The following is a 25,849-nucleotide window of genomic DNA, read 5'->3' as shown; positions in this document are numbered from 1 at the left end:
TGCCCCTCCCTACCTGCTCTCTTGTTCTTTCATCAAAGCCCCCTAAGTGTGAGACTTGTTTTATCTCCCCTGCAGAATGGGGCAGGATAGCCAGCCTCCGGGTATGAGGGAAGGATCTGACCAGCTTCCACCTTGGCCTTGTCCCCTCCCCATTCCTAGGACCTGTGGGTGATGGGCTGGACAAGGTCACGGAATCCAGGAATCTTGAGAGGAAAGGATATCAAAGGCAGCTGTTTTAACCACCCAACAGGTGCCCAAGAGCCACCCCATTGCTTTCTCTGCCTAAGAGTTCACTTTTCCTTATTCGTTCACTCCCCAAAGGCTGTGGCACACCCGCTGGGTGCCAGGCACTGTTCCAGTCTCCTGGGGTCCAGATGTGAACAAGTTAGTTATTTTCCCTGCCCTCAGGGAATTTGCACAGGGGTAGGGGGAGAGATAGCCAGGCAACAGAGCTGTGCAGAAATAAGCAAAGATCTGTAAACTGGGGAGTGCGAAGGAGGGAACAAATGGGGGGAAGTGATAGAAAGGAAGAGAAGGGGGACCTCCTGGAAAAGGACAATCAGGGAAGGCTCCTATGAAGAGGGGACGGTCAGGCTAAGGCTGAGGGGAAGTGGGATGGGACAGCATGTGCAAAGTCCCCGGGGTTGGGAACCTGCTCTCTGGAGGAACCGGGAGAAGGCCAGTGTAGCTGGAAGGGAAGGTTCAAGTGGCCGCCAGAGGTCAGCAAGGTGTGGGCATGAGGCAGGATCCTGCAGACCTTGAGAGGGATTCTGATGCTGGCCTCAGAGCAACGGGAACTCATGAAGTAAGCAGAGTAGTGACCTCATCCAGCATGATGAGGCCCAGAAACGGGTAAGGCAGAAACCCAGAGACCATCAGGTAGCGACTGCTGCAGTCCTGGCAAGAGATGAAGGCAGCCTGAAAGATGATGGTGGCAGTGGTGTGGATAAGTTAGAAGTAGACATGGGAGGTACAATCGATAGGACCTGTGGATGGACAAGCTCCTGGATCTAGGAGAGAGATGTAGGGGCTTGAAGGGGCAGATTTCTGGCCAGAGCACCTGGTGGGTATTCAGGCCGTTTATCCTGCGCCGGGGACAACTGGAGAGGCTCATCTTTTGCAGGGACAGACGGAGAGTTCTGTTTGGACAGGTCAGGAAGGTGGCTGGAGAGGTGTGTGCCCAGAGGAGTGGTCCAGGCTGGGCTCTGTTTGGGAATGGTCTGCAGAGATGGTTCTGAAATCTTTGGAGCAGTTGGAAGTTGGGAAGAGAAGGAGATGATATCAGAGGCCAAGGGGTGGCTGAGAAGGAAAACCAGGGGATGTGGGATCTTGGAGACCAAGAAAAGAGAGTGTTTCAGGAAGGTGTGGTGAGCAGTACCAGATGGCCTTCAGTCCAGGGGAAGAGGCCCAACAAGTTTCACCCTCATCTGGAGACAGAGAGCATCTCTCCTTACACTGACTGCAGCTGCCCCTGGCATTCCACTCATCTGTTTTATTTTACCCACCCACTGCCAGGCCCACATAGGGCACTGAATATACATCCCAGGTAGGCGAGACAGGGTCACTGCTTCCCCAGAGCTTAGAATCATCTAGGCAACAGTCTTACAAACAGGAAATTCTTTCATATGAGCCAAAATTCCACCTTCCACTTTTTTAAACAACCAACTTTTACTGAAAGGCATCTGTGTGCCCAGCCCTGTACAGGCACCAGAGATAAGAAAATGCACAAATGTGTTCTGGGCCTTCCAGGAACCCAGTGCAGAGATCCACAGAGAATCTGCTTTCATTATATTGTGTTATGAAGATGCACAGGATGCACAGGAATTACGGGAGGCCAGAGGATGAGTACCTGCCCAAGTTGGGGGGAATTGAGATAGTGGCGGGGCTGCCCGAGCAGTGTGCAAGGAATAAACAGGAGTTAGCTAGGAAAAGAGGAGGGATGGGGAATTCCCGGTGCTGAGGATGAAGGCAGGAACAGAAGTAAGAGCTGGCTCTGGGCAGGGACGCCAAGCCTTTGGAGCTGGTGAGCAGACAGGAGCGGCAGGAGGCTCTAGGGTGTTCAGAGGCAGGGGAGGGGCCTGGTGAGGTGGGCAGACGTGGGCAATGGGGCACCAGTGAAGGGTGGAGGCAAGGGAGGGCCGTACTTGGATTTGTGTTTGAGTGTGTTCTCTCTGGCTGCTGGGGATATATTGTGGTAAGCCAGACAGCCGTGGTCTCTACTTCCACGGTGCTGCCCCTAGCTGGGGACACAGACCAGTGCATGAGCAGCTCCAATGGGTTTGACAGAAGCCAAGATGGGAAAACTACAAATGCTTTTGGGGCACTAACCTAGTTCAGGGGATGGATTTGGGGGCCTGAGAGTGCTGACATGGTGGCAGCTGTCATCCAGGTGAGACAGTGAGGGCCCGAAGTGGGCCACGGCTGGGCAGCTGGTGGGACAGGTGGTGCCACACAGGGCCTCAGCATGGCCTGTGGGGTCAAAAGGACTCAGGCGTCTGATTCTGCCTCAGTCACTTACTGGTTGGGAAGCCTTGGATAAGTCACTTAAAGTTTCCCTCACAGAGCACTTGTAAGAGTAATGGCGACCTCCACGTGGAATCACTGTAAGGCCCTCCACACAGGGCCTGACACGGTTCATGCTCAATGAATGTTAGTGGCTGTTGTTGTTGTTAGGCCTGGAGAGGAAGAAACAGGCTTGAGAGATAATTAGGGGGCAGAGTGGGTAGGTTTGGGCCATTGGCTGGACAGGGCCTTCTGCTCCTGCATTTCTTGTCTTGGTCTCGTGCCGGGGGTGGGATGGGGTGGGGGTGGTAGAGTGAGGGAGGTGGAAGGCAACCAGGTGGCTGCTTTCAGCCATGGCCCAGCTCCCTGGGCAGCCCCCAGTTCCAGGCTACCCTTCCTGGAACCACACTCCAGGTGTGTGTGTGTGTGTCTGTGTGTGTCTGTGTCAGGGAGCAAAGCTCCAGAGAAGGTAAATCCTGGTCCTCAGTCCTGAGGCTCGGGAAGCAGCTCTGCTTTGTGCCAACTTCCATCTCATGGAATAAATGTCTGTATCCTGGAGGGACCAGTCATCCTCTAGTCTAGGAGTCAGGAGGTCTGAGTTTAGTCTTGGCTCAGCCTGAGAACCACTCTCTGTATCTGGAACTCAGTTTCCCCACCTGTAGAATGTGGTGGCGTAGACAGTACCTGGGGCTCTTTCTAGCTCTGATTTTTGACTTCTGAGATGCTTCAGCAGTCAAAGCCACGACCTGGATAGAAGGAGACCTTCGGAGGGGTCTGAGGTCCCCTACCATCCCCACTTTGGATAATCCTCCTGGCCCTTTGCATGAGTCCCAGCGGTCCCTGCCCCAACGAGTGCAGTCCACCCCTCAGCTGGGAGGGCTCTGTACCACCCTACCCCAAACAGTCCCCCCACAATGGACGCCCTAACACCTCTCCCTTGTCTCTTTCATCTCCAGTCCCTACCGGCGGAGCATGAATAAACTTTCCTGGCTAAGTTAGATGGATGGTCCCTGTTAGCCTGGCAGGCTGCCCCTGCTGCCTACCTCCCAACTCCCCTGGCCAAGGGAGGTGCCTCTGTATGTATGTGGGGAGGGATGGGGCTAGGGGGCAAGAGCATTTAGATGGGGGTGGGGGGTACCCTGCCCAGCGAGCAGGAATGGTGCCCCCGGGGAAGAAACCAGCCGGAGAGGCCTCCAACTCCAACAAGAAGTGCAAGCGTTATTTCAACGAGCACTGGAAAGAGGAGTTTACCTGGCTAGACTTTGACTATGAGCGGAAGCTGATGTTTTGCCTCGAGTGCCGCCAGGCCCTGGTGAGGAACAAGCATGGCAAAGCTGAGAACGCCTTCACCGTGGGCACCGACAACTTCCAGCGCCACGCCCTGCTGCGCCACGTTACCTCGGGAGCCCACCGCCAGGCTCTGACTGTCAACCAGGGCCAGCCCACTTTCGAGGGCCTGGCTGAGGGTGGAGGGGCCTACCCAGGCCTGGCCACCACCCCCACTTCTAGAGGCGTCAAGGTGGAGGTGGACCCAGCCAAAGTGGCCGTGCTGACCACCGTATACTGCATGGCCAAGGAGGACGTGCCCGATGACCGCTGCTCTGCCCTGCTCGAGCTGCAGAGGTTCAACTTGTGCCAGGCACTGCTGGGCATGGAGCATGGTGATTCCTACAGCCCCAGGCGGGTGAGAGACATGCAGGTGGGTGGCTGCCAGAGGCATGAAGGAGGGCTTAGGAAGGGAGGACACTAAGTCAGCTGGTCACAGCCCCAGCCTCTCAGGCCCCAGGGCAGCAGGCAGGACACTTCATTCATACTTTCATCCTTCAGAACCTTCACTGAGGCCCTACTATGTGCCAGGCCCTGGGCCAGCTGCTGAGGCTATAACAGTGAACAGGCCAGATCAGGCCCTGTCCTCCGGGGGCCGGGGGGACTCCCCTCACTACCTAGGCCAGAGGTTGCAAACAGATGGCCTGAGACTTGATTGGCCCACAGATGTGTCTTATTACTTTTCAACTTAAAAAACAAAAAAATTGGGAGATTACGTATAAAAATGTGGATTAGTGACTTGCTTTCATGGCAGGTAGTAGTGGAGTTGAAGAGCAGGGCACAGGCTTGCCGGGGTCTTCATCATTCCCTGTCGCTTATCCCTGGCCCCTCATGCTCAGTATCACCCACGCGGCCCCTGGAGGCAGGCAAGGCGCAGCTTCTGTGTGGAACTAGCTGTGTGGGTCCTGGGAGGCCAAAGTGGGAGGTCAGGGGAGTTGCATCTCATTTTACAGAGATTAAAGAGCACACAGCTGGAACCCTGTGTAAATGGTCAGGAGTTGGGAGTGAACGTCTTGATTGGTTAATCCCCGTGCTGGACGATACAGGAAGAAAAACCCAGGAATAATGCAAACTCGGGGGCCATGCTGTAGAAAAAACATAATAAAATCGAGCCTTCCTTCTTAGAGCCTTTTATGGTTCATAAAGCACTCTTATATTTATAAGTTCATTTGAATTTCACAACAACCATGTGAGTGGATTGGAGCAGGCTATTAGTCTGATTTTAGAGCTGAGGAACTGGGGCTCAGAGAGGTGACATGACTTGCCCAAAGTCACACAGCCGGTAATTGGCAATGCCAGGATTAGCACCTAAGTCTGCTGACCCTAAGGCCTATGCTCTTTTCCACCCCCAAACTGTCTGACCCCTCCCCCCTACTCAGGACAAGCCTAACTCTGTCCTCCCTCCTTTCTCTCCCTGGCTGCTCCAGGTGGCCATTGCCAGTGTCTTGAACACAGAGGACTGCCAGCGCCTGAAAGCATCCCCATATGTGGGGCTGGTGCTAGACGAGACCAGAGACTGGCCTGAGTCCCATAGTCTGGCCCTGTTTGCCACTTTAGTGTCCCCCTGTGATGGCCAGCCTGCCACCACCTTTCTGGGCAGCGTGGAGCTGCAGGAGGGTGAGGCCACCGCTGGCCAACTACTGGACATCCTGCAGGACTTTGGTGTGTCTGCACCCAAGCTGGCCTGGCTCAGCTCCAGCCTGCCCAGGGACCGCCTGGGGGGTGTGGGCCTGCAGCTCCAGGCCACCTGCCCACTGCTCACCGAGCTACACTGCCTCCCTGGCCGGACAGACTCTGGGCCCCCCGCCTACCTGGGTGAATATGAAAATGTGCTGGATGCCCTATTCCGTCTTCACGGTGGCCCTGGTTCCCACATGGTTCCTGAACTCCGGGCAGCACTGGACCTTGCAGCTATCGACTTGGCAGGGCCACGGCCAGTGCCCTGGGCCTCCATGCTGCCTGTCGTGGAAGCAGTGGCTGAGGCCTGGCCTCGCCTGGTTCCCACACTGGAGGCTGCAGCCCCAGCCTCACCCACCGCTGGGGCACTGGCCCTGGCCCTGCGCCAGTTCACCTTTGTAGCCTTCACCCACTTGCTACTGGATGCTCTGCCCTCCGTGCATAAGCTCGCCCTTGTCTTGCAGCCAGAGGAGCCAGACTTGGCCTTACTTCAGCCCCTGGTGATGGCGGCCGCAGCCTCCCTCCAAGCACAGCACAGCTCTGGTGGGGCCCACCTCCAGGGCTTCTTGCAGGAACTGGCGTCCTCAGGCTCTGACGGTGGCAACGGGCACTGTACCTACCGTGGCGTGGAACTGGCCGGCTACTCAGAGGCTGCCATCCGGAGCTTTGAGCGGCTGCAGGGCGCTTTCCTGGACTCCATGCGGAGGGGGCTGCAGGACTCCTACCCCGGGCCCTCGCTGGACGCCGTGGCCGCCTTCGCTGTGATCTTCGACCCGCGCCGCTACCCGCAGGCGCGCGAGGAGCTGGGTGCACATGGAGAGGGGGAGCTGCGCGTCCTGCTGCGCGCCTTCGCGCCCGCGGTGGTGCGCCAGCGGGCTCTGGGCGACTTCCCGCTCTTCAAGCGCGTGGTTTGCAGCCTAGGGCGGCTCGGCCCGCGGGCCTTGTGCGCCAGACTAGTGTGCGCGTACTCGGAGCTGCACGAGCTCTTCCCCGACTTCGCCGCCCTCGCCGCCCTGGCCTTGACACTGCCCGCGGGTGCGGGCCTCCTGGACAAGATCGGCCGCAGCCGGGAGCTGCGCTGGTGGGGACAGGCTGGGGGAGGGGAAGGCCGCGGCTGCCACGTGGTGAAGATCGCGGTGGATGGGCCCCCGCTGCACGAGTTTGACTTTGGGCTGGCCGTGGAGTTCTTAGAGAGTGGGTGGGGGGAGGGAATCCTGGGGGTGCAGCTCCCTTGAGGGTGGTCGCCCGTCTGGCGGCCCAGCCAGCCTGGGGCATTGGGCATTCTACAGGCCAAGCTGGATTTGACCATGCTGCGTCCAAGCTGACCTACTAACTGTGGCCTCTCCCGGCAGGAGCTCTCCCATCCACCTTCCTGTGCTCCCTCTGCTCCAAGCTGAGATGCTAACTCAGCCTGGTGGGCTGGGAGGTGGGGGCTGGGTCAGCAGGGGCTTGGGCAAGTGGGCAGGTGCTAGGGTCTCGGGCACCTTAAATTGCTCCTGTTCTTTCAAAAGTTTGTTGAGGAGTAGCTCACCCTTTCCCTTCTGGGACTTAGTCCAAGTTTTGGCCCTAGAAAAGTTCTGTCTTGGTGGGAGGGAGGAAGACTGGGTGTTGGGAAGTGGGATGTTGGGGAGACGGAGGATTTCGTAGCCCTGCTCCTGGCAGTCTCCCTCCTCCTTAGATACTGCCAGGAGTGGAGAGCCGGTGGCCTTACTTGTTCTTGACCCACGGACTCTCTCTGTGCACAAGCTAATGTAATGGTAGAAGGGTACAGCTGTTAGGCAGTGGTTCCTGCCTCCCCTGTATCCCAAAAGGCTGGCTGAGGGTGTTTCTGTATATGACCATGTATAGAGACATATAAATATATAAATGTGAAATAAATCTATCTTTCATAGTGTTAACACACAAAAATCTAAAAGGACTTCTTTTGGTTTTGCAACAACAGGGTCCCGGAAAGTCCCAAATGGATTGAATTTGATTCTAAAATTTGTCTTCCTCAAAGTCGGCTTGCTCTCCAAGTTCCTAGCCCCACCCCCCGCCCTTGCCTCAGGCCTTTAAGACCAGAACCACAGTGCTGGATCTGCTGCCTCTGAAGACTGGCCTCATGGCCTGACCCAGGGATGTCTGAGGGTTGGGTTTTTGTTTTGTTTTGTTCTCTTTTTGCCTCCTGGGGGAAGCAGTTGGGGCCTATCCAGAGCTGGGGATATAGTCTTTTGGATTCCAACCATTTTCTCATCTCTTGCTGTGAGTGCTGTGGGGATCAGGAGCGAGTAGAGAGTGAAAGGGTATGGGACTAGTCTTTCCCCAAGTCCCCTGACTTTGGGTTTAATTTGCAATAAAGTGGAAACCCTCGTTTTGTGCAGTCTCCATGGTGGTGTGTGTCCGGGGCCCCGCCCTGGATCCCTAGTTCCTCTAGCCCCTTTCTTGGCTGGACTCCGCTAGGGGGCTCATTTTGGCCATGACATTGCCTGTGTGGGGGCAGAGAGTGTTGTTCTGGGCTGGGAGCCTCGTGCTGTGGTCTCCCTGCCTCCACTTCCCCAACTGTAGGGGCCCAGGGACCCCTCGCCCCAGGCTTGGCTGGTGCTGCTTTGTGAAGAGGGAAACAAATTTCTGCCCTGGCTCCAAATCCAAGAAACCCATCAGCCCCTTGTTCTGGCTGCAGAGGTAGGAGAGAGCCCTGTGGCTCCCGGCTTCAGACCCTGCCCTTCTTCCTCCCACAGCAGGCCCTGCCTTTGGTGCCCCCAGCCCCCTGCTGGCCTCCCTGCCCCTGCCCACCCGGCCTCTGCAGCCCCCGTTGGACTTCAAGCACTTGCTCGCCTTCCACTTCAATGGCGCTGCCCCGCTCAGTCTCTTCCCCAACTTCAGCACGGTATGGGCTGGGCTGGTGGGAAGGGGGCAATCAGCCAAGGTTGGGGGTGGGCAGGGACGGTGGGCTCAAAGGGGCTGGCTCTCAGCAGCAGGGTCTGTGCAGGAGCTCATTCTCTTCCACCATCTCCCCGAGTGACAGGATGCACCCCAAATAGGGACCCCTGGGCTCAGCTCTCCCCCAGGGTAGGGAACAAGGATGGGCCCCTCTTCCCCACACACATACACAACTGCTGGGCCTGGGGGCTGAAGACTGTAGGTTTCACTTGAGTTTTTGTGTAGGGACATCTATGGATGACCTGTGGGTATCTCTGTGCAGTTTGGGCGTGCCTTCCTGTTTTAGTTTGTGTTTGTGTAGGTCTTTGTGGGTATGTGAGTTTGCATGCTGGTGTCTGGTATATGTGTTTGCAAACAGTTCTTGTGTGCCTGGGTAACTGTATGTAGTTAATGTGTGTGTCTGTGAAACAGATTTTTGTGTCTTTGTGTGTCTACTATGTAGGTGTTTGGTGTGTGTCTGACATCTGAGTGTGTGTGGTTTGGGTGTCTGGTTGGGTGTCATTTGTGTGCATAAGAGTCAGTGTACCTTTCTGTGTGTCTCTGTGATTTGTGGCTGTACATGTGGACTGTGTTTGTATACCATGTGTGATGATGTGTGGTATGAATTTTACTCCACTACATAAGGTATGTGAAATATCCCCCCCCTTTTATTTCACAAAAACAAATTTAATCATCAGCGAGGCCCATCTGATCTCCACAAGCTGGCAGGAGATTCAGTTTCCGTCCCCCTTAGGAATCCCTTTCTCCCCATCCTCCTGGGTTGCACTGAGGTTCCTAATCCAGAACATTTGGGGCGGGGCCTCTGGTCTTTTGTCCCCTCTGTCACTTGCTGATATGTTCCCTGTTCCAGGGCCTGGTCCTTCAAGGGCAGGTGAAACTGCTATTGTACAACCTACTGGGGCCTTGTAGGCCACTGCCCTCCCAGGTCCTGTCTTTGGGTGCTGGGAGAGTTAGAAGCTCTTTCTGTTTTCAGGGAAATTTCCAGAACTATGCTCTTTGCTCAGAGCTTCTGATCTCCTCCCTTGGGAAGGTTTGGCAAGTTCCTCTTGGCAGGCCCAGACAACTTCTGCTTTTGGCTCAACAACTAGGCCCCTGAGAAAAGGGAACATAAAGGCTTGGTTTGACCGAAGAAAAAAATTGCTTACAAATAAGGAAAAGGAAAAACAAAACAAAACAAAACCCTACAAATTACTCCTAAGAAACAATCCTGCCACTCAGGGAACCCTCTGGTCTCTACCTGCAGCCGCCTGCCCCTCCCCTGGCCTTCCCTACTTCCCCGGACATGGTCGTGGGACGGTCGTCAAGGTCTCTAGCCTCTGGCTTCCCTGGCCGTCCCTGTGTGTGGCAGGGTTGGTAGGATAGGACTTATCTTCAAAGGCTGCACTATGGGAAAGAAAACATCAAAGAGGGATTCTTTGTCCCTCCCGCAACTGTTTGTGAGTCTCCAGAATGAGGAAAAACACACAGAGAGACCAGAGGGGCAGCGAGAGAGGCCAAGATGATCAGCAGGACATGGTTTTGTTTCCCAAGACCCCAGAGATCCCTGGTCACCCCTGGCCTCAGAGCTGAAGCCCAGCCTAACGGATAAAGTCAGCCAGGGAAGAGGCTGTCTTTTTCTAACATCCACAGGATGGGGAAGTTCTTCCTAGAGGCTGACCACAGGCCCTCCTCGATAGTCTTTAGTTTCTGGCATCTTGTGCTCTCCCCCCTCTCCTGAGCAGATTCCAGAATTATTGTGGCCTCCCACCCCCCTTCACAGATGGACCCGGTCCAGAAAGCTGTCATCAGCCACACGTTTGGGGTCCCCTCTCCTCTGAAGAAGAAGCTCTTCATTTCCTGTAACATCTGTCACCTGAGGTTCAACTCAGCGGTGAGAGGGGGGTGTGGAAGCAGGTCTGGGGAGGGGGCCGGGTTCAGCTGGGGTCTGAGCTTCTGGGGTCTTTCCGCAGAGGGGCCGGTATTTTCCATACCTGTTTACTGAAGAGGCTCCCCTCGTCCTTTAATTGTCCCACCCTCTCCTCTCTCCAGTTTCTTCCACATCCTTCCTTGCTGCCCTGCTGTCCAGCTCCCTCCCCTCCGATTCCATTTCCTTCCCCTCTGCCTTCTCTCCTGTGTTCTAGATCCCTCTGTAGGAGAGGAGACACCCCCCTGCCCCCCAACTCTGTCCCCAGGCACCACATTCTGAGACCACCTGGTATTCTGTAAAGTTGTTAAAGCACCTGAGAGTTCACAGAATGTGCTCCTGCCCATCATCTTAGTTAGTTCTCATGCTACATCTGTGGAGTGGACAGGGGCGGTGTTACCGTCCCCACTTTTCAGATGAGCCACCCGAGCCTCAGAGAGGTTAACATACTTGCTTACAGCCACACAGTGGTAAGTAGGCCTTGAACCCAGGCCTGGCTGACCCCAGGGCCCTATTCTTTCTACCATAGCCTGTCTCTAGGTCACGGAGGAGCCTCATCCTGGCCAGCCAGGGAAGTTTTACCTTCTGTCCTGGCAACTCTGGGGTTTGGGAGAGACGTTCTGAGTAGACCTGCTGTGGTGAAAGGCTCCAGGGAGGGGCCACAGGGCCTGGCTTTCCTATGCTTGGGGGAAGCTGGCTGGGGAGCAGCCAGCAGGGACCCTTGGCTGAAGGAGGAGGGACACCCTGACAGGCCAGGTTCACGGGTTCCCTGCAGGCTGTTGGGTTACATGGATTGCACAGAGAGTTTGCTCTGAGAGAGGGACCGTGTCTTCTTCATGCAAGCCCCTGGCACCGTGCCTGGCAAATAGCAATAACTATTTGTTGAAGAAAATGAACAAAGGGATGAATGTTTGGGGGTGCACATACCCCGGTGTGAGGAATACTCTGTTTCCCCATTTATGTATTCGTAAACTTGGTAAGTAATGCTTATTGAGCACCTGCTGTTCCCAGCTCCAGCACATCATTCATGTTCCCATTTAATTCTCACAACCCCATGAGGTCGGTATTACCATTGCAAGGTTTATGGGTGAGGAGACCGAAGCTCAGAGAGGCATGTGACTTGCCCAAAGATGCACGGCTAACAAGTGGCCGAATCAGAATTTGAAGCCAGAGATGGCTTGCATCAGAGCTCATATGTGAGAACACATTCTGTAAAGCCCTCTGAGGTTTATATGCTGTTGTCACATCCCATGCTGTGATGACAGTGACAATGACTTGCCCCTTGTGTGGTCTGAGCCCTGCCTCCCTCTGACCTGTCCCTCTGCCCAGAGTTGGCACACGGATGGGACATGTAGACTAAGTGAATGACCAGGTAACCCCATGCTCTTCCCTCCCCAGAACCAGGCTGAAGCACATTACAAAGGCCACAAACATGCCAGAAAACTCAAGGCTGTTGAGGCGGCCAAGAACAAGCAGAGGCCGCAAGCTCCAGCCAGGGGAGGGGCAGTGGTGTCCCCAACTCCAACCCCTGCCAGCAGAACCCCCGGAGAACCACAGAGCAAAGGTCAGTCCTTAAATCTCCTCCCGTCTTTCCCACTCCAATCTGGTTTCTGTTGAGGGGTTGACAGGTTTCTGCTTGTTATTACTTCTGTTTGTGCTCAAGTATTCCATACATACAGAAAAGGGCTCACCTCACAAGTGGACAGCTTTAATGAATTCCCCCAATTTGAACATGCCCAGGCCAGGAAACAACATATTACCAGCTTCCCAACAGCTGCCCTGGGCCCCCTTCCAGTCACTACTTCCTCTACCCCTAGGGTAACTGGGATCCTGACTTTTCTCAGCATGGAAGAGTTTCTCCTGGTTTTGTTGAATTATCTAGTATGTAGTTTTTGGGTCTGGCTTCTTTTGTTCATCATATGCCTATAAGGTTCATCCATGTGGGTAGCTATAGTTCACTCTTTTTCATTGCTGTGTAGTATTCCATTGTATGACCATACCACTGTTTATTTTCCTGTTGAAGAACTTTTGGTAGTTTCAGTTTTATACTGCTATAGTGCTGCTGTGAACATTCTAGGACATGACTTTTGGGTGATTTCTGTTTATTTAGTCATTAACAAATAGCTAGAATAGTATCAGGGCTGTGAGGGCTTTCTGAGACCTGCACATCCACCTTTATGATTTCAGATGGGGAAACCAAGGCCCAAAGAGATGCAAGTCTGCCCAGGAAGTCGGGGGAGAGTGGGTCCTGGAGATCAGCACTAGAACATCAGGGAGCCTTCCACTCTGCGCTGCCACCCCCCCCTTAGTCAGTGTATAAAATCTCGGTCTTGAGAATCGGCTCGGGGCTTCACCCTCTCACCTGATGCCTTCCATCTCCCCAGCAGCCGCTGCAGCTACTTTTCCTGGCCTTCCCCTCCAGCCACCGCTGACTCCAGGCCCCACGCCAGGGGAGCCAGCCCACTCCGCCCTCTTGGATGTGGCCTCCTCCTCTTCCTCCTGCCCGCCCTGCTCCCCAGAGCCTGGGAGAGAGGCCCCAGGGCCCGAGCCAGCAGCAGCTGCTGTGGGAAGTGGCGTGAGTGGGGAGGGCGGGAATGAGAAGGGGCACCTCTACTGCCCCACGTGTAAGGTGACGGTGAACTCCGCTTCCCAGCTTCAGGCACACAACACAGGTCAGTGCCCCCCACCAGCCGAGTTCAGGGGAGGAGGGGGTGGGGACACACCACCAGGTGTGGGCGGGCTCAAGGGCTTGGGGACAGAGGTCCTCTGTTCAGCTGGGTCCTCCCACCAATCCCTGGGGAGGGAGAATTGGGAAGAGGAATGTCGGGCAGCAAGAACTCAGGACCAGAAGGAAGGGTCTGAGATTAGGGCTAAAGGAAAGCTGGCCAGTTACGCTGACAGGCCTTCCCTGGGGGGAGTGCGGGGGGAGGGGTGGCATGAAATGAGAAGCTGGGGAGGACTTGACAGAGACTGGGAAGAGAAACCTCATCTGGCTGGAGGGGAATGTGTGTAGAGCAGCCTCCAGGCTTTGAGGACGGCCAAACTGACCTCACTCAGAGGGCTCTCTGTGCCCCTGCAGCCTCTCCTCGGTGCTGACAGGCTGCTGTTCCCTCCCTCCAGGAGCCAAGCACCAGTGGATGGTGGGCGGCCAGCGAGAGACTCCCCGAAGGGGCCGGGGCCGCCTGGTGCCCCGGGGAGGAGCTGGACACAAGGCCAAGCGAGTGGCAGGGGGCCGGGGGGGGCGGCAGGGGCCAAGCCCCCCTTTCCACTGTGCTCTCTGCCAGCTCCAGGTCAATTCGGAGACCCAGCTCAAGCAGGTGGGAGCAGTGAGGCCGGGACTGAAGTTGGAGCAGGGGTGAAGGGTGTGGGGCTGGAGCAAGGCAAGGAGAGGGTGCCTGATGAGAGAAGTGGGGTAGGGGCAGGGCAGGGAGGGGCTGGAGGAAGACATAGAGGCTGCCGGACAGTGGGCCTTGAGGGCAAAGGCCGAGTCTTAACTCCCCTTCCCAGGGCAAGTTCCCAGTAAATGTGCATTATGCTTGTGAATTCCCGGTAGCGGAAGGCTGAGACAGTCAAGGATGATAGGATGGTTTGGGGGTCTTTGGGCTTCCTCATGTTGTTCCCAGTCTGTCTGTCTCTCCATTAGCATATGAGCAGCAGGAGGCATAAAGACCGCCTGGCCGGGAAGCCCCCCAAGACCTCCAGCCAGCACAGCAAGCTGCAGAAGCACGCAGCGCTGGCTGTGAGTATCCTCAAGGTATCTGTCTCCGGCCAACACAGTTGGGACCTGGGTCAAGAGGGGAGAGGGTGGCCACAAGGGAGGGCCAGCTGGGGGGGTTTGGGGGTCGGGCAGGAAGGAAGCCACCCTGCTCAGAGGCTCCTGGGCAGAGAAAGAGCTGGATGTCATGGGATCTGCCCAGAGGAATTTCCGGGTAGGTGGGCAAGGAGCAAAAGCAAGGGGTGGGCGTGCATTTCCGAGACCATCTCTGGTGCCCACCTCTCCTCCAACAACATCCTCCCCCTTTCTCCCAACCTAAGAGTCTCCTCCCTTTGGGCAGGAAGACAGGTGGTGAGAAAGCCTTTTGGAATGAATGTTTGGGGGTGGAAGGGAGGAGGATTTAGGTTTGGAACCCTAAAAGGCACGTTTTTCCTGTAGCAAAAACCCCAAGGACGGGGCCCCATGAGGGGGTCGGATTTTCTGGGGTCAGGGACCGTGTCCATTTTGCTTTCTCTCTCTTCTTTGTAGTCTAAACTGGCATTGCAGAAGCAACTCACTAAGACCCTGGCAGCCCGCTTCCTGCCCAGCCCGCTCCCCACCGCGGCCACCATCTGTGCCCTGCCAGGGCCCTTGGCCCTCCGGCCTGCCCCCACAGCGGCCACTACTCTCTTCCCGGCTCCAATCCTGGGCCCAGCTCTGTTTCGCGCCCCAGTAGGAGCCGTTCGCCCTGCCACGGGACCCATCGTCTTTGCCCCCTATTAACCCTCCTGAGGAGGCCAGGGCTAACTTCCCAACATTCACTCACCCAGTATCCTCCTCTCCCCCAGAGATGGCCTAGGTTTCTAAGACACCGCAGGGGCCTACCTTTTATAACCTGGGGATTCCTGCCAATCCAGGAAGAGCTGGGCTAGTTTTAAGGGCAGCAGCCCCTCACTCCGTCTGGACTGGGGAATAAACCAGAACCCATTCCGGATCATCCTCACCCTCCTCCTTTCCCCAGCCTTCTGGGGCTAGTCCTGTACTCCCCTGCATTTCTCAGCCCAATTTACTGGGAGCAGACTGATATATCCCCCAAATCTATGCAAAATCCCAGTGCTGTGGTGCTTTCAAACTGCCCCCTCTCCACCCCAAGCACTAAACCCAGGTAGTCAGAGGCCCTAGGAATCTTAGCGTTATGAGCCTGCCTCTTCTAGGCTGGGGACAAGCCTGTGACCCCTGCTGCCATGCTCAGGGGAGGGCCTCTCCCATTCACTGAATTCTCTGGAGAATCACCGAAACTGAGGGATGGGGTCTCAAGTAGAATTCAAGACTACCTGGACAAGGTGACCATGGGAGTATGGTAAAGAAAGGGAGACCCAAGAGCCCCTTCATCAAGCAGTACAAAGGTGAGGCAGAGCCCAGGAAGTAGGGGGCCTGGAGCCCAAAGTTTTTAGGGGCCTCATCCGGTTTAACTGGATGAGGCCAGGATAGGGGTGGGTGAGGGTGATGTTCTGGTTCCCAGTTTTATTAGTACAGGAAGTGATCAATCCCAGAAAAAAGGCTTCCCTTCTTAGTCCTTCATGGATTCATCCTTAGGGGGTCCCTGGGTCTCCCTCAGACTACAGACCAAGGTCACACCAAATACCCTATAGTTCCCTATCCCAAACCAGCCCCTGGGACTAAATTCAAGTTTCCCTTCTTCTCCCAAACGGCATCCTCCTAAATACCCCACTGTGAACGGGGTGTAGGGATCCAGTCTGATACACTCTCAAGACCCATTTTCAAACTGTCAATGTCACAGACACCACCCCACCTCAGCACTGTCCCCTCACCCCACAATATGGGACGTTGCCAGTATCCACCTGTCTTTTTTTTTTTTTTTTTTTTCAACATTTCCAATGGAAGAACAAGGAAAAGGAGGGAGGGGAGGGAATCTTTTTGATAACAAGCAGTTGTAGTTTTATTGTGTCCAGTGCATCAATAAATGAACTTTAAGCCTGAGCCTCTCTATCTCCAACCCTGCTCACCCAGCCCAAGGCCACCTGCCCCTGCTCGCTTCTCCTTCTGGGGAGAAGGGGCGTGTATGGGAGACTGCCTTGCTAGTGTGTCACCCATGCTAGGTGTGCATGTTAGAAGTATGAAGTGGGCACAGGAAGTCGTGGGTTATAAGCTCACTTTGTAGCACGTCTGAGTGTGGAACCACCCTTACGAGCCCAGACAGAAGGCATGTCAGCCCCTGAGAAGCTGCTACTGGTTTGCCCTGTTCTGTTCAGGCATCTGAGGTAAGAAGGGCTAGAGAAGCACCTTGTCCAGCCGTCACCATGGCAGCAGGTGTATAAATACAGGTACTTTATAAACTGAAGTCCAGCCATTAACTTAACCACAGGAAGGGGTGAAGACCAGCCCCAACGGTCGAGCGGGTAGGTGTGAAGTCTGGTTGACTGGGCACGCACGAGTGAATGGTGCACTCCTGCCCCCTGGTGGCTGGAGGGAGCGTAGTGTCCCAGCCTCCCTGGCTGGTAGGCATAGCACCTTGAAGAAGAAGCAAGGGGTACAGTCACAGATGGCCCAAGGCCAAGGGCATTATAAAATCATAGAGCTGGCAGGACCTAGGAGATAACCTAAGCAACTCCTGCAACCTACAGATGAGAACATTGAAGCCCAGAGAGGGGAAAGGCCCTGCTGGGTCAAAAAGCCAGTTGGTGACTCCCGGCCTAGTCACTCATTGTCCATTCAACCTCAACCAAGAGGCCCATCTGCTCCCTGAGCAGAAAGAGGAAGAGCAACAGTTGGGGGAAAGAGCTGAAACAGAACATTACACTTTGTAGGAGGCTAGCTTCTTCCAGCCAAGGCAAGGACAAGAGAAAGGTTGGGGTGTCACAAGACACCCCCTAACATCAGCTTGTACACATGTGCACGTGTACACATCCGTGCACATGGACATGATACCTGGACGCCCCTTGAGTCCAGGCTGGTGCCATGTCTGTGCTGTTGGCAGGAAGTCCAGGGGGTGGGACCATGTGAGAGGACCCAGACCTCGACTGGGCACTTCTGCATGGTAGCTCTGCTTTCCATTGGGGAGAGGTGGAAGTGATGCTGACCCCAGCTGCCCTGGGCCATGGGGGGCAGATATGGTAAAAGCTGGCTCGGGTGGGGAGAGGACTAACCTAGATTATCTGCACTTCCCAGAGTTGGGAGGGAGCAAAGGTGGCCTGAGCCCGGAGAGCCCAGCTGCCTGCCCCAGCGGGAAGCTCTCCTGCTGACCTTGGGAAGGAAAGCTTGTCTACTTCCCTTCCCCCCTCAACCCATCTTCCAGAGCCCCAGAAATTGGAACTAGGTTGGGAGGGTGATTGAGGGATGGCAGCTCTTCAGCCATCCAAGGAGCCACTGCCCTTGTTCTTGCGGCTGAGGGGGAAGGCAGACTTGCTCTGGGGCTGAGTCATCTTGCTGGCCAGGTAGATGAAGGGCTCCAAGAGGGAGCGGCGGTCAGCAACTGACACCTCCCACAGCTTCACCTTCTCTGACTTGGCCCAGTGCTGAGCCACGTCTGGGTCCACGCGCCGCTGCTCCTGCAGGTCACACTTGTTGCCGAGGACCACGATGGTGACCTGGGAAAGAAGGAAAAGACAGAGAGGGCTGTGGATGCATCAGAGACCTCAGGACCAGGGGTGGATAGGAAGAAGGAGAAGGAGTCTCAATGGTTGACATGTCTTCTCTTCCTCTGTTAGAAACCATGGACTGGGGGGACTGTTCAAGTTTTGGCCTCCTCTGACAATCCCTTCAGGAATTCTATTACAAGCCCTGTATCAACCATTCCTGCATACTGCTAGTTGGTTAGATTCTGGTTATAAAACTGGTGAGCACACACTCAGAACACCTACCTAAAAGGAGATTTTGGGGAACACAAGGCTATTATAGATAAGAGCATGGACCAGTCACAAAGAAAGTCTAGTGAATGGGGGTTTCATGCATTAGGTCAGGGACCCCTTAAACTGCAGAGAAGCCTCTTTGGTTGGGAAGTCTCACTATGTGGCCAACTCTAGGCATGAAGACACCCTCCAGTGGCTTCCACCCACCCCTCAATCAGGCACCCAACTCCTAACCAGGGCCCACTCTCTCCCAACTTTGGGCTCTCACCAGGAGCCTAGGGCACGCACCTCCTTTTTGTCCTTGGATTTGTCAATCTCCTTCTTGAGCAGCTCCACGCGTTGAAAGGACTCTCGGCTATCCGTGCTGTAGACCAAGACGTAGCCGTCCGTGCAGGAAAAGCAGTGCCGGGGCAGCTCAGCCCCATCTCGAAGCCCCCGGGTGTCATAGAAACGCACCTGCTCCCGCACTCCCCGGTCTGTCTCAATGGAGCCCACGTAGATGTCTTCCTGCGTCTCAATCATCTCAGAGCCTTGGATAAAATGGGGGTGGGGTGGGGATTGTTTGAAGGGGTAGGAGGAGATGGAATTGTAAGTGACTGAGAATATCCTGCCAGGCTGAGCAGAAAGGGAATGGAAGGAATGCAAGGACAAAGGAGAGAAGGACAGAAACTGGGACTCTGGCAGGACCAGAATGATTTCAGGGGCAGACACTGATCTCATGCTAATACCATGCTAAGTAAAAGCATGACTTGGGAGCTTTTCTCTCCCTGTCTTGGATATTGGGTTTCCTTCCTCTGGAATTGCAGAGAGGATGTTTTCATCTTCAATGCTGTAGGGTTGGGGGCAAGTTTTACTCTTCAGATTGCAAAACACATCTGGTGCTGCTTTCAGCCTTTTCATGTTGTGATAAAATCCTGTTCCTTATTCCATTTCTTTCCACCCCTCCCCACCCCCAACAACACTCACCCACTACATGGTTCCCATACAGAAGCTGTTCCAGGATTGAAGTTTTGCCCACAGATGCCTGGCCGCACACGACCACCTTGCAGCTCTTCCCCATGCTTAGCCTTCAGCCTTGAGGAACAGAAGCACACTGGGTGAGGTGGGGGAAGAGAGGAACAAAACAGAGGACAGACCTCCCATAATGGAGAGCCCAAGTTCTGATCCTAATATTGAGCCTCAAGGATTCATTACACCCTGAATCCAGTCAGGGTGTAATGAACTGATATGTCTATATAACCACTACTGGACAGTGAGCTGTATTTGCTTCATCTTGTTTTTTTCCCAGTACCTGCTCCAGTATCTGGCACAGAGCAGGTGCTCAGTAAATTTTGCCATAAAAGGGAAGGAGAAATGCTGGTTTAACCACTGGCCAGATTCCTTTCTGTGCACAATATGTGAAGAGGACCAGTTATACTGAAGGTGGCCCTGGCCCAGTTTCTTCTTTTTAACCATGACCCTATGGAGAAATAAGCAGGGGTTCTATTTTGAATGGATCTGTCTTAAGCCAGCCTTAATGAAGGGTGGGAGAGAGTAAGCCAATCAATGAAGATCACTGGCTTTCCTGTAAAACACATCTGGACAATCATTATTAACCTCTAAATGCCAGTCATGTTCATGGTTAAGATAAAGGACATCAGACAAAAAAGGAAGGAGTGAAAGAAATCTCAGAAAAAAGGGCTTCGGAGAGATAATTTTTGCTGCAGGGGGATAATATAAAGGCCCTTGGACTGCAGACCCTCCAGAGAAAGCCCAAACAGAGAAAGCCCCTCGCCGAGGACGCCCTAGAGATTCCCCAGAAGGCACCTCAGACATAGGCTTTCCAGAAAGCGCCTACACAAAGGTTCCCCAGGAAGCACAGCTAGAGACCACTCCCAAAGGGGACCCCTACACAGAAACCTCTTCAGAGGAAGCTCCTGACAGCACCCCCTCCAGAGGAGGGCCATACAGAGTACTCCAATTCAGAGGGTAGATTTCCCCCACAAGGGGACCCCCAGAGGGAAACAGAGGCAGAGATCCGCTACCAAAGTGGCTCAAAGACAGTGGCCGATTCCCGGCGCTGGACAAGCACTGCCTCCCAGCTCCGTACCTCGCCGGGTGCTCTCCTCGCAGCACCCCAACCGAACCCCTCCAAGCTGGGACCGAGCCAGGGGCAGCACGGCCGCACGAACGTCCCCTCTGTCTCTCGGGTCGGTCCCTGTTCCGCCTGGCCCCGCCCCCGCCGCAGGCCCGCCCCCTAACTTCCGGTTGGCAAGAAGAACCCCGGCTGCGGGGAGCGGAGCCTACAGCACAGCGCCCCCAGAGGCCGGCGGGGGAAATGATGGCCAGGACTTGGCCTGGTTGTACGCGGGAGCAGATGGTTCTGGGCTCCCTGGATGCGGGGTGCTGTTTTGGTGTTTCTACTGCCCACATGTTCTCCCCGCTAGGCCACCATAGCATAGTAACCCTTCGTTTACTCAATCATTTATTCATTAAATGTTTTCTGAGCACCTACTCTGTGCCAGGTGCATGGCCACGTACTGAAAAATCGCAGATGAATAAAGACACTGAAGCTACAACAGAACTTCACTGTCTAGAGGCGCTAGACGTGTAAACCAACGATTACAGCACAGCATGGTAAGTACTATCACAGAAGTCCTATGGCAGCACAGAAAAGGGGCATCAAGGGGAACTTCTGGAGGAGGTCATGTCCGGGTTGATGTTCGAAGGGCTTTGGGGGGAAAAAGTTGTTCTAGGATGGAGGAAACATGGCAAGAGTCGTTTTTTTCTGGAGCTACAAGTACTTGGGTTCAATAAAAATGGTAAAAGGGGGCCAAATAATCAAAACCCTTGTGTTACCAAAGAGATCAAACTGTATCCTGACAGCAATGGAAAGCCATTGATAGGCTTTATGTCTGTGAAGTGACCACTCTGGTGGAAGAATGAAGATTGGAGAGAGATGAGACTGGGGGACCAATTAGGAGATTATTGTAGTATTCCAAGTTTTTTTGTTTTTTGATTTTTGTTTTGTTTTGTTTTGTTTTTTTAAAGATGAGAGCTGGAATTGGGATGAAAAGGAGATAGATATTTGGGAGATATTTGCTAGGAAAATCAACAAGATGAGATAAATTGGGAGTTAGGTGAGAAAGAGGGAGTCCATGATGCCTCCCATCTTTCTCACTGGGTGCCTGGGTGAATGGTGAATCCACTCAACAAGATAGTGAATTTAGGAAAAGAGAATCATGAATAATATTTTTTTTTTCTGTTACTGAGTATGGGGAAAAAATAAATTCAGTTTAAGTACTTTAAGCCTTAGGGATTTTTGAAACATTCAAGAGATACCTGGTAGAGATCTGGAACTTAGAAGAGAGGTCTAGGTTGGAGATAAATATTTTGGGAGTCATCAACAGATGGGAGTTAAAACTGTGAGAGTAGATGAGTTGGCTTAGATATCGAGAACACAAAAGAAGGAAAATGGTCAAAAACAAGTCTGCCTCCTGCATTGGACCGTGAACCAATAGCAGGCAGGGAAGGTGGTCTGTGAGCCTCTGCCCTCCCAGGCCAGCACAGAGCGGGCATTTTCCAGAGGGCTGTTGAATGAATGGCTGGATAAATGACCTGACCAGTGTGGTTTTAGCCCCCTCAGCACTCGGGAGGCAGGGACCATGCAATGAATATAGACACGGCACATACTATTTTGCTGGAAGAAGGAGTAGATCCTTTTAAAGTTTCCTTGTCCCCTTTTTTAGTTCTCCTAAGTCTTAAATTTTGACTTCAGAAACTCCTCCCCCCATTTAATTCAAGCCCACAAATATTACTGATTTGGGTGAGGGAAATACTACAAAGATGATTAAGTTGTGTCCCTGCCCTCTGTGAGTTCCCAATCCAGACTGCATTCAGGACAAGCGTGCTGAGCCGGGAGATTACGTGAGGGCGGGAGTACTGGGGACAGTGTGGAGCAGGGACCTGCCTTATAAACTCCAGGGCAAGGACTGAGGCCCGTGCTACCCTCGCTAGGCTGAATGCTGAGATGGCACTCCCAGGCGGCTGACATAAAAGCAGCCTCATAAAAGGGTCAGCGTCATTAGGGTGATGAACCAGTTGGTGCTTGGAGATCCGGGGGGATGAAAGGCACGGAGTGAAGACGCCCTGCGTTCCCCTGGCTTGGTTGGGCAGGGCTTGCAGGTGCCGATGAAAGCGGGAGGACTGGGCTCACACTGTTTATTGTTGCCTTTCTCGGGAGGAAGCCTTGGCTACTCTCCAGGGTCAGGAAGGTAGTATTGGAGATTCTTTCCCTCCAGATTCCTGGGTCACCGGGTCCCTATCAAACTCAGACATCCCTGAGCCTTACAGGAGACTCTCTAGGGCTGAGAGTTGCTATGGCAACGAGGCCCTCCGACCCCTAAAGAAAGCAAAGGCTTAGAGAGGCGACGCCCTCCTGCATCTCCTTCCAAACAACGGGCAAAGTGGCGCCCCCTACGCACAGGAACCGTCCCTGGGTTCCCTCCGCCGCGCGGAGACCACCGTGGACCGCCGGGGGCGGGAGGCCGCTCTGGCCCCAAGCAGAGCCTCTCGCTGGTAGACGGGCCCCAGGGAGCTCCTCTGGGCGCAGCGCCACTGAGCTCCTCTATGCTCCGGCCGGAAGTGCTCTTCACCGCCCGCCTCCCACCCGGCTCTTTGGTCCCGGCGGTAAGATGGCGGCTGCCGCGGAGTGCGATGTGGTAATGGCGGCGACCGAGCCGGAGCTGTTCGACGGCGAAGAAGCGAAGAGGTAACCAGGTGGCAGGGTAGTGGAGGGAGCGAGTTTCAGTTTCGTGGCTTGAGGAAACTGATCCCTGCCGAAATGCAGTCCCCAGTGGTTGGGGTGATGCCCCGCCCTCCGCGAATCCCTCCCCCCATCTGAGATCAGGTCCGGATGGACCCCCTGAAGGAGCGCTCTTGGGGGTCGGTCTTTTTCTAGAGCTTCCGCCTGGAGGGGCCGCTGAGGCACGGCCTTATCCTCCACTTGGGAGGAAGGTCGTGCTTATTGTAGAAGCTAACTCGCTGAAGTGGGGTATTTCAGAGGTCGGGTGGGGGACGGTGCGGCGACAATGACGACTTCTTTACATCGCCCCGGACCCCCGCCTTCTCCTGCTAACTTCTGTGCATTGTTTTCTGCCAGCACTTTGCATTTCCAAAGCCCTTGCTCTCCTCACTTCTCTCTCTAGTAATTATGCTCTAGCGACCTCTAGTCTGGGTCCGAGGTGATTAAGTATCTCCTCTATTAACCCTGTCAGCTTTGCCATTCCGTGGTTACCCCACAAGTCGAAAATGATAGAGAAAGAGAAAAGAGGAAGGGTAGGGTCTTGTCCCATACTCTATACATCGAACTCCTCTCCCGTTGTCCTTCCCAAGCGGGATCTTCATTTCTCCCAGGACTGTTCTCATAAGTGAAGCAACTGCTTGGGTGCTGTTGGCACTGCTGGGCAACTGCAGTGACTCGAGATTGCCAGACCGGAGTAGTTGAGGGAGCAGCTGCTGAGCGAGTGATTTTCGAGAACACTCTCAATTCTGGGTAAAGCTAAGGCAGGTTATGAAAGTTTGAGGTACACAGTTGTGGGTAATTCATACTTGGTCTGACCTAAAGCAGAATTGACAAAAAGATTCTGGGAGGATGAAGCCCTTTCCTTATCAGCTGCAGTTTATTTTGATCCCTTTGTTCAGGATTGTCTACAATACTCTGAGTCTTTTACTCACATATTTCATATTTTGATACCTGGCCATTATTGGCGTCAGTCTGGGTGATTTGAAGTGATGATGTAGAATTCATTCATGAGATCTGAAATCAGGGTTCTGAGATTTCTACTATTGAAACGTAATAGGTACTCAGGGAGGTGGATAGTTTTTGTGCTTAAGGGAACTTAGCACAGTCATTGCCTCAAGTTTCTGAACTTTCGGGAGCTGAGTTTTGGTAGAGTGTGATAGGTCCCTGGGATATCAGAGAAGGCAGGATATTCAGAGTCCAGTCTCTCTCTGTTCTTAGTTTTGAGTTTTCACATTTTTCCTGGTTCTTAGAATTAAGCATTCTTAGAATTAATTAGAATTAGTTGTTAGAATTAAATTATGATACTTAGAATTAAGCATCATCTGGTCATATTCTTTATTAAGGAATTGCAAAATGGGAAACAAAACTCCTTCCAACTCAGAGCTTAAATTGAATTGTAAGGATTTACTTTACTGTGTTTTGGAAGAGTTCTGTGGTTCTGTGGTCTAGAGACCTGGGCTATATGTAATTTTAGAAACTCATCCTTCCCAGTGTAAATCTCTGTTGTAGGGACTGCCCTTCATTTGGGTTTCATTTCCAAGCCCTCTATCAACCAAAGCAAATCCTTTTCCTTAAAAAAGTCACAGATTGACTTTCTGCCATATAAGGTACCCTGAGGAAGGTAAACATAGTATCTCCTAGTATGAAAAAAATCCTTGTTTATGTATGATTTTCCAGTGCTGAAAATGGGGTGGGGTAGGGATTTAGGAGCTTTGGAGGGAGATTGTTTTGCATGTTTTACATATCCCTGGAATCCTGTGTAGCCCTAACAGAGGTGGGGACAGGGACATCCCTTACAAATGCCCTTTTACAGTCTGACTTGTTTAGGGACATGTTCTAGTTTGCTAATGCTGCCAGAATGCAAAACACCAGAGATGGATTGGCTTTTATAAAAGGGGGTTTATTTGGTTACACAGTTACAGTCTTAAGGCCATAAAGTGTCCAAGGTAACACATCAGCAATCGGGTACCTTCACTGGAGGATTGCCAGTGGTGTCTGGAAAACCTCTGTTAGCTGGGAAGGCACGTGGCTGGTGTCTGCTCCAAATTTCTGGTTTCAAAATGGCTTTCTCCCAGGACGTTCCTCTGTAGGCTGCAGTTCCTCAAAAATGTCACCCTTAGTTGCGTTTGGGATATTTGTCCTCTCTCAGCTTCTCTGGAGCAAGAGTCTGCTTTCAATGGCTGTCTTCAAACTGTCTCTCATCTGCAGCTCCTCTCTCAGTTCCTGTGCATTCTTCAAAGTGTCCCTCTTGGCTGTAGCTCCTCTTCAAAATGTCACTCACAGCTGCACTGAGTTCCCTCTACCTGTCAGCTCATTTATATAGCTCCACTGATCAAGGCCCACCCTAAATGGGTGGGGCCATACCTCCATGGAAATATCTAATCAGTGTCATCACCCACAACTGGGTGGGGTGCAGCTCCAAAGAAACACTTAAAGAAATCTAATCAAAACTGATAAAGTCTGCCCACACAAGATTACATCAAAGATAATGGCATTTGGGGGACACAATACATTCAAACTGGCACATTCCACTCCCTGGACCCCAAAATGACATTATCTTTCCATATACAAAATACATTCATCCCACAATATCACAGAAACTTACATCATTTCAGTAACAATAGTTAAGTACAAAATTCCATCAAAATCAATTATAGTCATGGTTAGTCCTAAGGTATAATTTTCCTTTAGCTGTGGATCTGTGAACTCAGAACAAATATGTGCTTCCAGTATACAAAGGAGGGACATTCACAGGATACACAATCCCATTGCCAAAAGAAGAAACAGTAAGGAAAACAGGGTTAACAGGACCAAAACAGTTCCTAAAACCTGCAGGACAAACTCCATTAGATTTCGAAGTCTGAGAGTCATTTAGAAAATGACATTGCATCCTTGGGGCTTGAGAGAGCAGGAGCCTAACCCTCCCTAAGGGCCTTTTTGGCAGCCCTTTCCTCTCCAAATGCTTAGGCGAGTGCCCCAACATATCCGCACATTGGGGAGACCACCTTCTCGGTCCCACCCTCCTCAAACATCGGGGCAGCTCCCAGATTCCCTTCCATCTCTGGGGCACACCCTCAACCCCTTCAGAACAGTGTGGTGGCAGCCAGGCTCTCCCCAATTCCCTGGGAATGTGCTCCAGAGTTCCTTCTGACACCAGGACTTGAACAGAAATGATG

General features: G+C 53.4%; 4 protein-coding genes across 12 annotated transcripts in view; 3 read left to right on the top strand and 1 right to left on the bottom strand.

The window, feature by feature from the left end:
• ZNF385C (zinc finger protein 385C) overlaps nucleotides 1–16,022 on the top strand; it is a 49,551-nt gene extending 33,529 nt beyond the window's left edge. For 3 of the 7 annotated variants that reach the window (XM_037810195.1, XM_037810192.1, XM_037810198.1), the window contains 7 exons: nucleotides 8,223–8,371; nucleotides 10,184–10,294; nucleotides 11,726–11,891; nucleotides 12,712–12,999; nucleotides 13,448–13,644; nucleotides 13,971–14,081; nucleotides 14,571–16,022. In XM_037810195.1, the coding sequence (XP_037666123.1) occupies nucleotides 8,223–8,371; nucleotides 10,184–10,294; nucleotides 11,726–11,891; nucleotides 12,712–12,999; nucleotides 13,448–13,644; nucleotides 13,971–14,081; nucleotides 14,571–14,804 (1,256 nt within the window). In that variant the 3' untranslated portion in view covers nucleotides 14,805–16,022. The remainder of the gene's footprint in view (nucleotides 1–8,222; nucleotides 8,372–10,183; nucleotides 10,295–11,725; nucleotides 11,892–12,711; nucleotides 13,000–13,447; nucleotides 13,645–13,970; nucleotides 14,082–14,570) is intronic. The other 4 variants (XM_037810196.1, XM_037810193.1, XM_037810197.1 and 1 more) reach the window with 3 other exon arrangements.
• On the top strand, nucleotides 2,833–7,407 carry C18H17orf113 (chromosome 18 C17orf113 homolog). 2 transcript variants are annotated; one of them, XM_037810188.1, is made up of 2 exons: nucleotides 2,833–4,186; nucleotides 5,256–7,407. In XM_037810188.1, exons 1-2 carry the CDS (start codon nucleotides 3,506–3,508, stop codon nucleotides 6,738–6,740), a joined length of 2,166 nt encoding a protein of 721 aa, XP_037666116.1. In that variant the 5' UTR covers nucleotides 2,833–3,505; the 3' UTR covers nucleotides 6,741–7,407. The 2 variants fall into 2 exon arrangements, with proteins under 2 accessions (XP_037666116.1, XP_037666115.1); XM_037810187.1 differs by having other exon boundaries at nucleotides 2,833–4,201.
• Nucleotides 15,947–20,107, bottom strand: NKIRAS2 (NFKB inhibitor interacting Ras like 2). The gene is made up of 4 exons (XM_037810202.1): nucleotides 19,980–20,107; nucleotides 18,857–18,964; nucleotides 18,179–18,420; nucleotides 15,947–17,629 (listed from the first exon to the last, which is right to left on the bottom strand). Exons 2-4 carry the CDS (start codon nucleotides 18,948–18,950, stop codon nucleotides 17,390–17,392), a joined length of 576 nt encoding a protein of 191 aa, XP_037666130.1. The 5' UTR covers nucleotides 18,951–18,964; nucleotides 19,980–20,107; the 3' UTR covers nucleotides 15,947–17,389.
• A 200-nt stretch (nucleotides 20,108–20,307) lies between these two features.
• DNAJC7 (DnaJ heat shock protein family (Hsp40) member C7) overlaps nucleotides 20,308–25,849 on the top strand; it is a 41,972-nt gene continuing 36,430 nt past the window's right edge. Inside the window, exon 1 of one of the 2 annotated variants that reach the window (XM_037808389.1) lies at nucleotides 20,308–20,506. Coding sequence is in view for 1 of the 2 variants with exons in the window: in XM_037808388.1 (XP_037664316.1) it covers nucleotides 22,564–22,640 (77 nt within the window). In the remaining variant the exon portion in view is untranslated. Of the gene's footprint in view, nucleotides 20,507–22,519; nucleotides 22,641–25,849 lie in introns of those variants that run through there. The other variant, XM_037808388.1, reaches the window with a different exon arrangement.

This window comes from Choloepus didactylus, chromosome 18, assembly GCF_015220235.1.
Source record: "Choloepus didactylus isolate mChoDid1 chromosome 18, mChoDid1.pri, whole genome shotgun sequence".
Lineage (NCBI taxonomy): Eukaryota > Metazoa > Chordata > Mammalia > Pilosa > Megalonychidae > Choloepus > Choloepus didactylus.
This window is presented reverse-complemented; position numbering and strand designations above follow the sequence as displayed.

What these genes read in the sequence shown, in the direction of transcription:
- C18H17orf113 (XM_037810187.1), top strand. Translation starts at nt 3,506, where the DNA reads ATGGTCCCTGTTAGCCTGGCAGGCTGCCCCTGCTGCCTACCTCCCAAC. An exon ending in GGCGGGTGAGAGACATGCAG is followed by an intron (nt 4,202 to 5,255) that starts GTGGGTGGCTGC and finishes TGGCTGCTCCAG; the next exon opens with GTGGCCATTGCCAGTGTCTT.
- NKIRAS2 (XM_037810202.1), bottom strand. Translation starts at nt 18,950, where the DNA reads ATGGGGAAGAGCTGCAAGGTGGTCGTGTGCGGCCAGGCATCTGTGGGC. An exon ending in GTATGGGAACCATGTAGTGG is followed by an intron (nt 18,421 to 18,856) that starts GTGAGTGTTGTT and finishes ATTTTATCCAAG; the next exon opens with GCTCTGAGATGATTGAGACG. An exon ending in AATCCAAGGACAAAAAGGAG is followed by an intron (nt 17,630 to 18,178) that starts GTGCGTGCCCTA and finishes CTTCTTTCCCAG; the next exon opens with GTCACCATCGTGGTCCTCGG.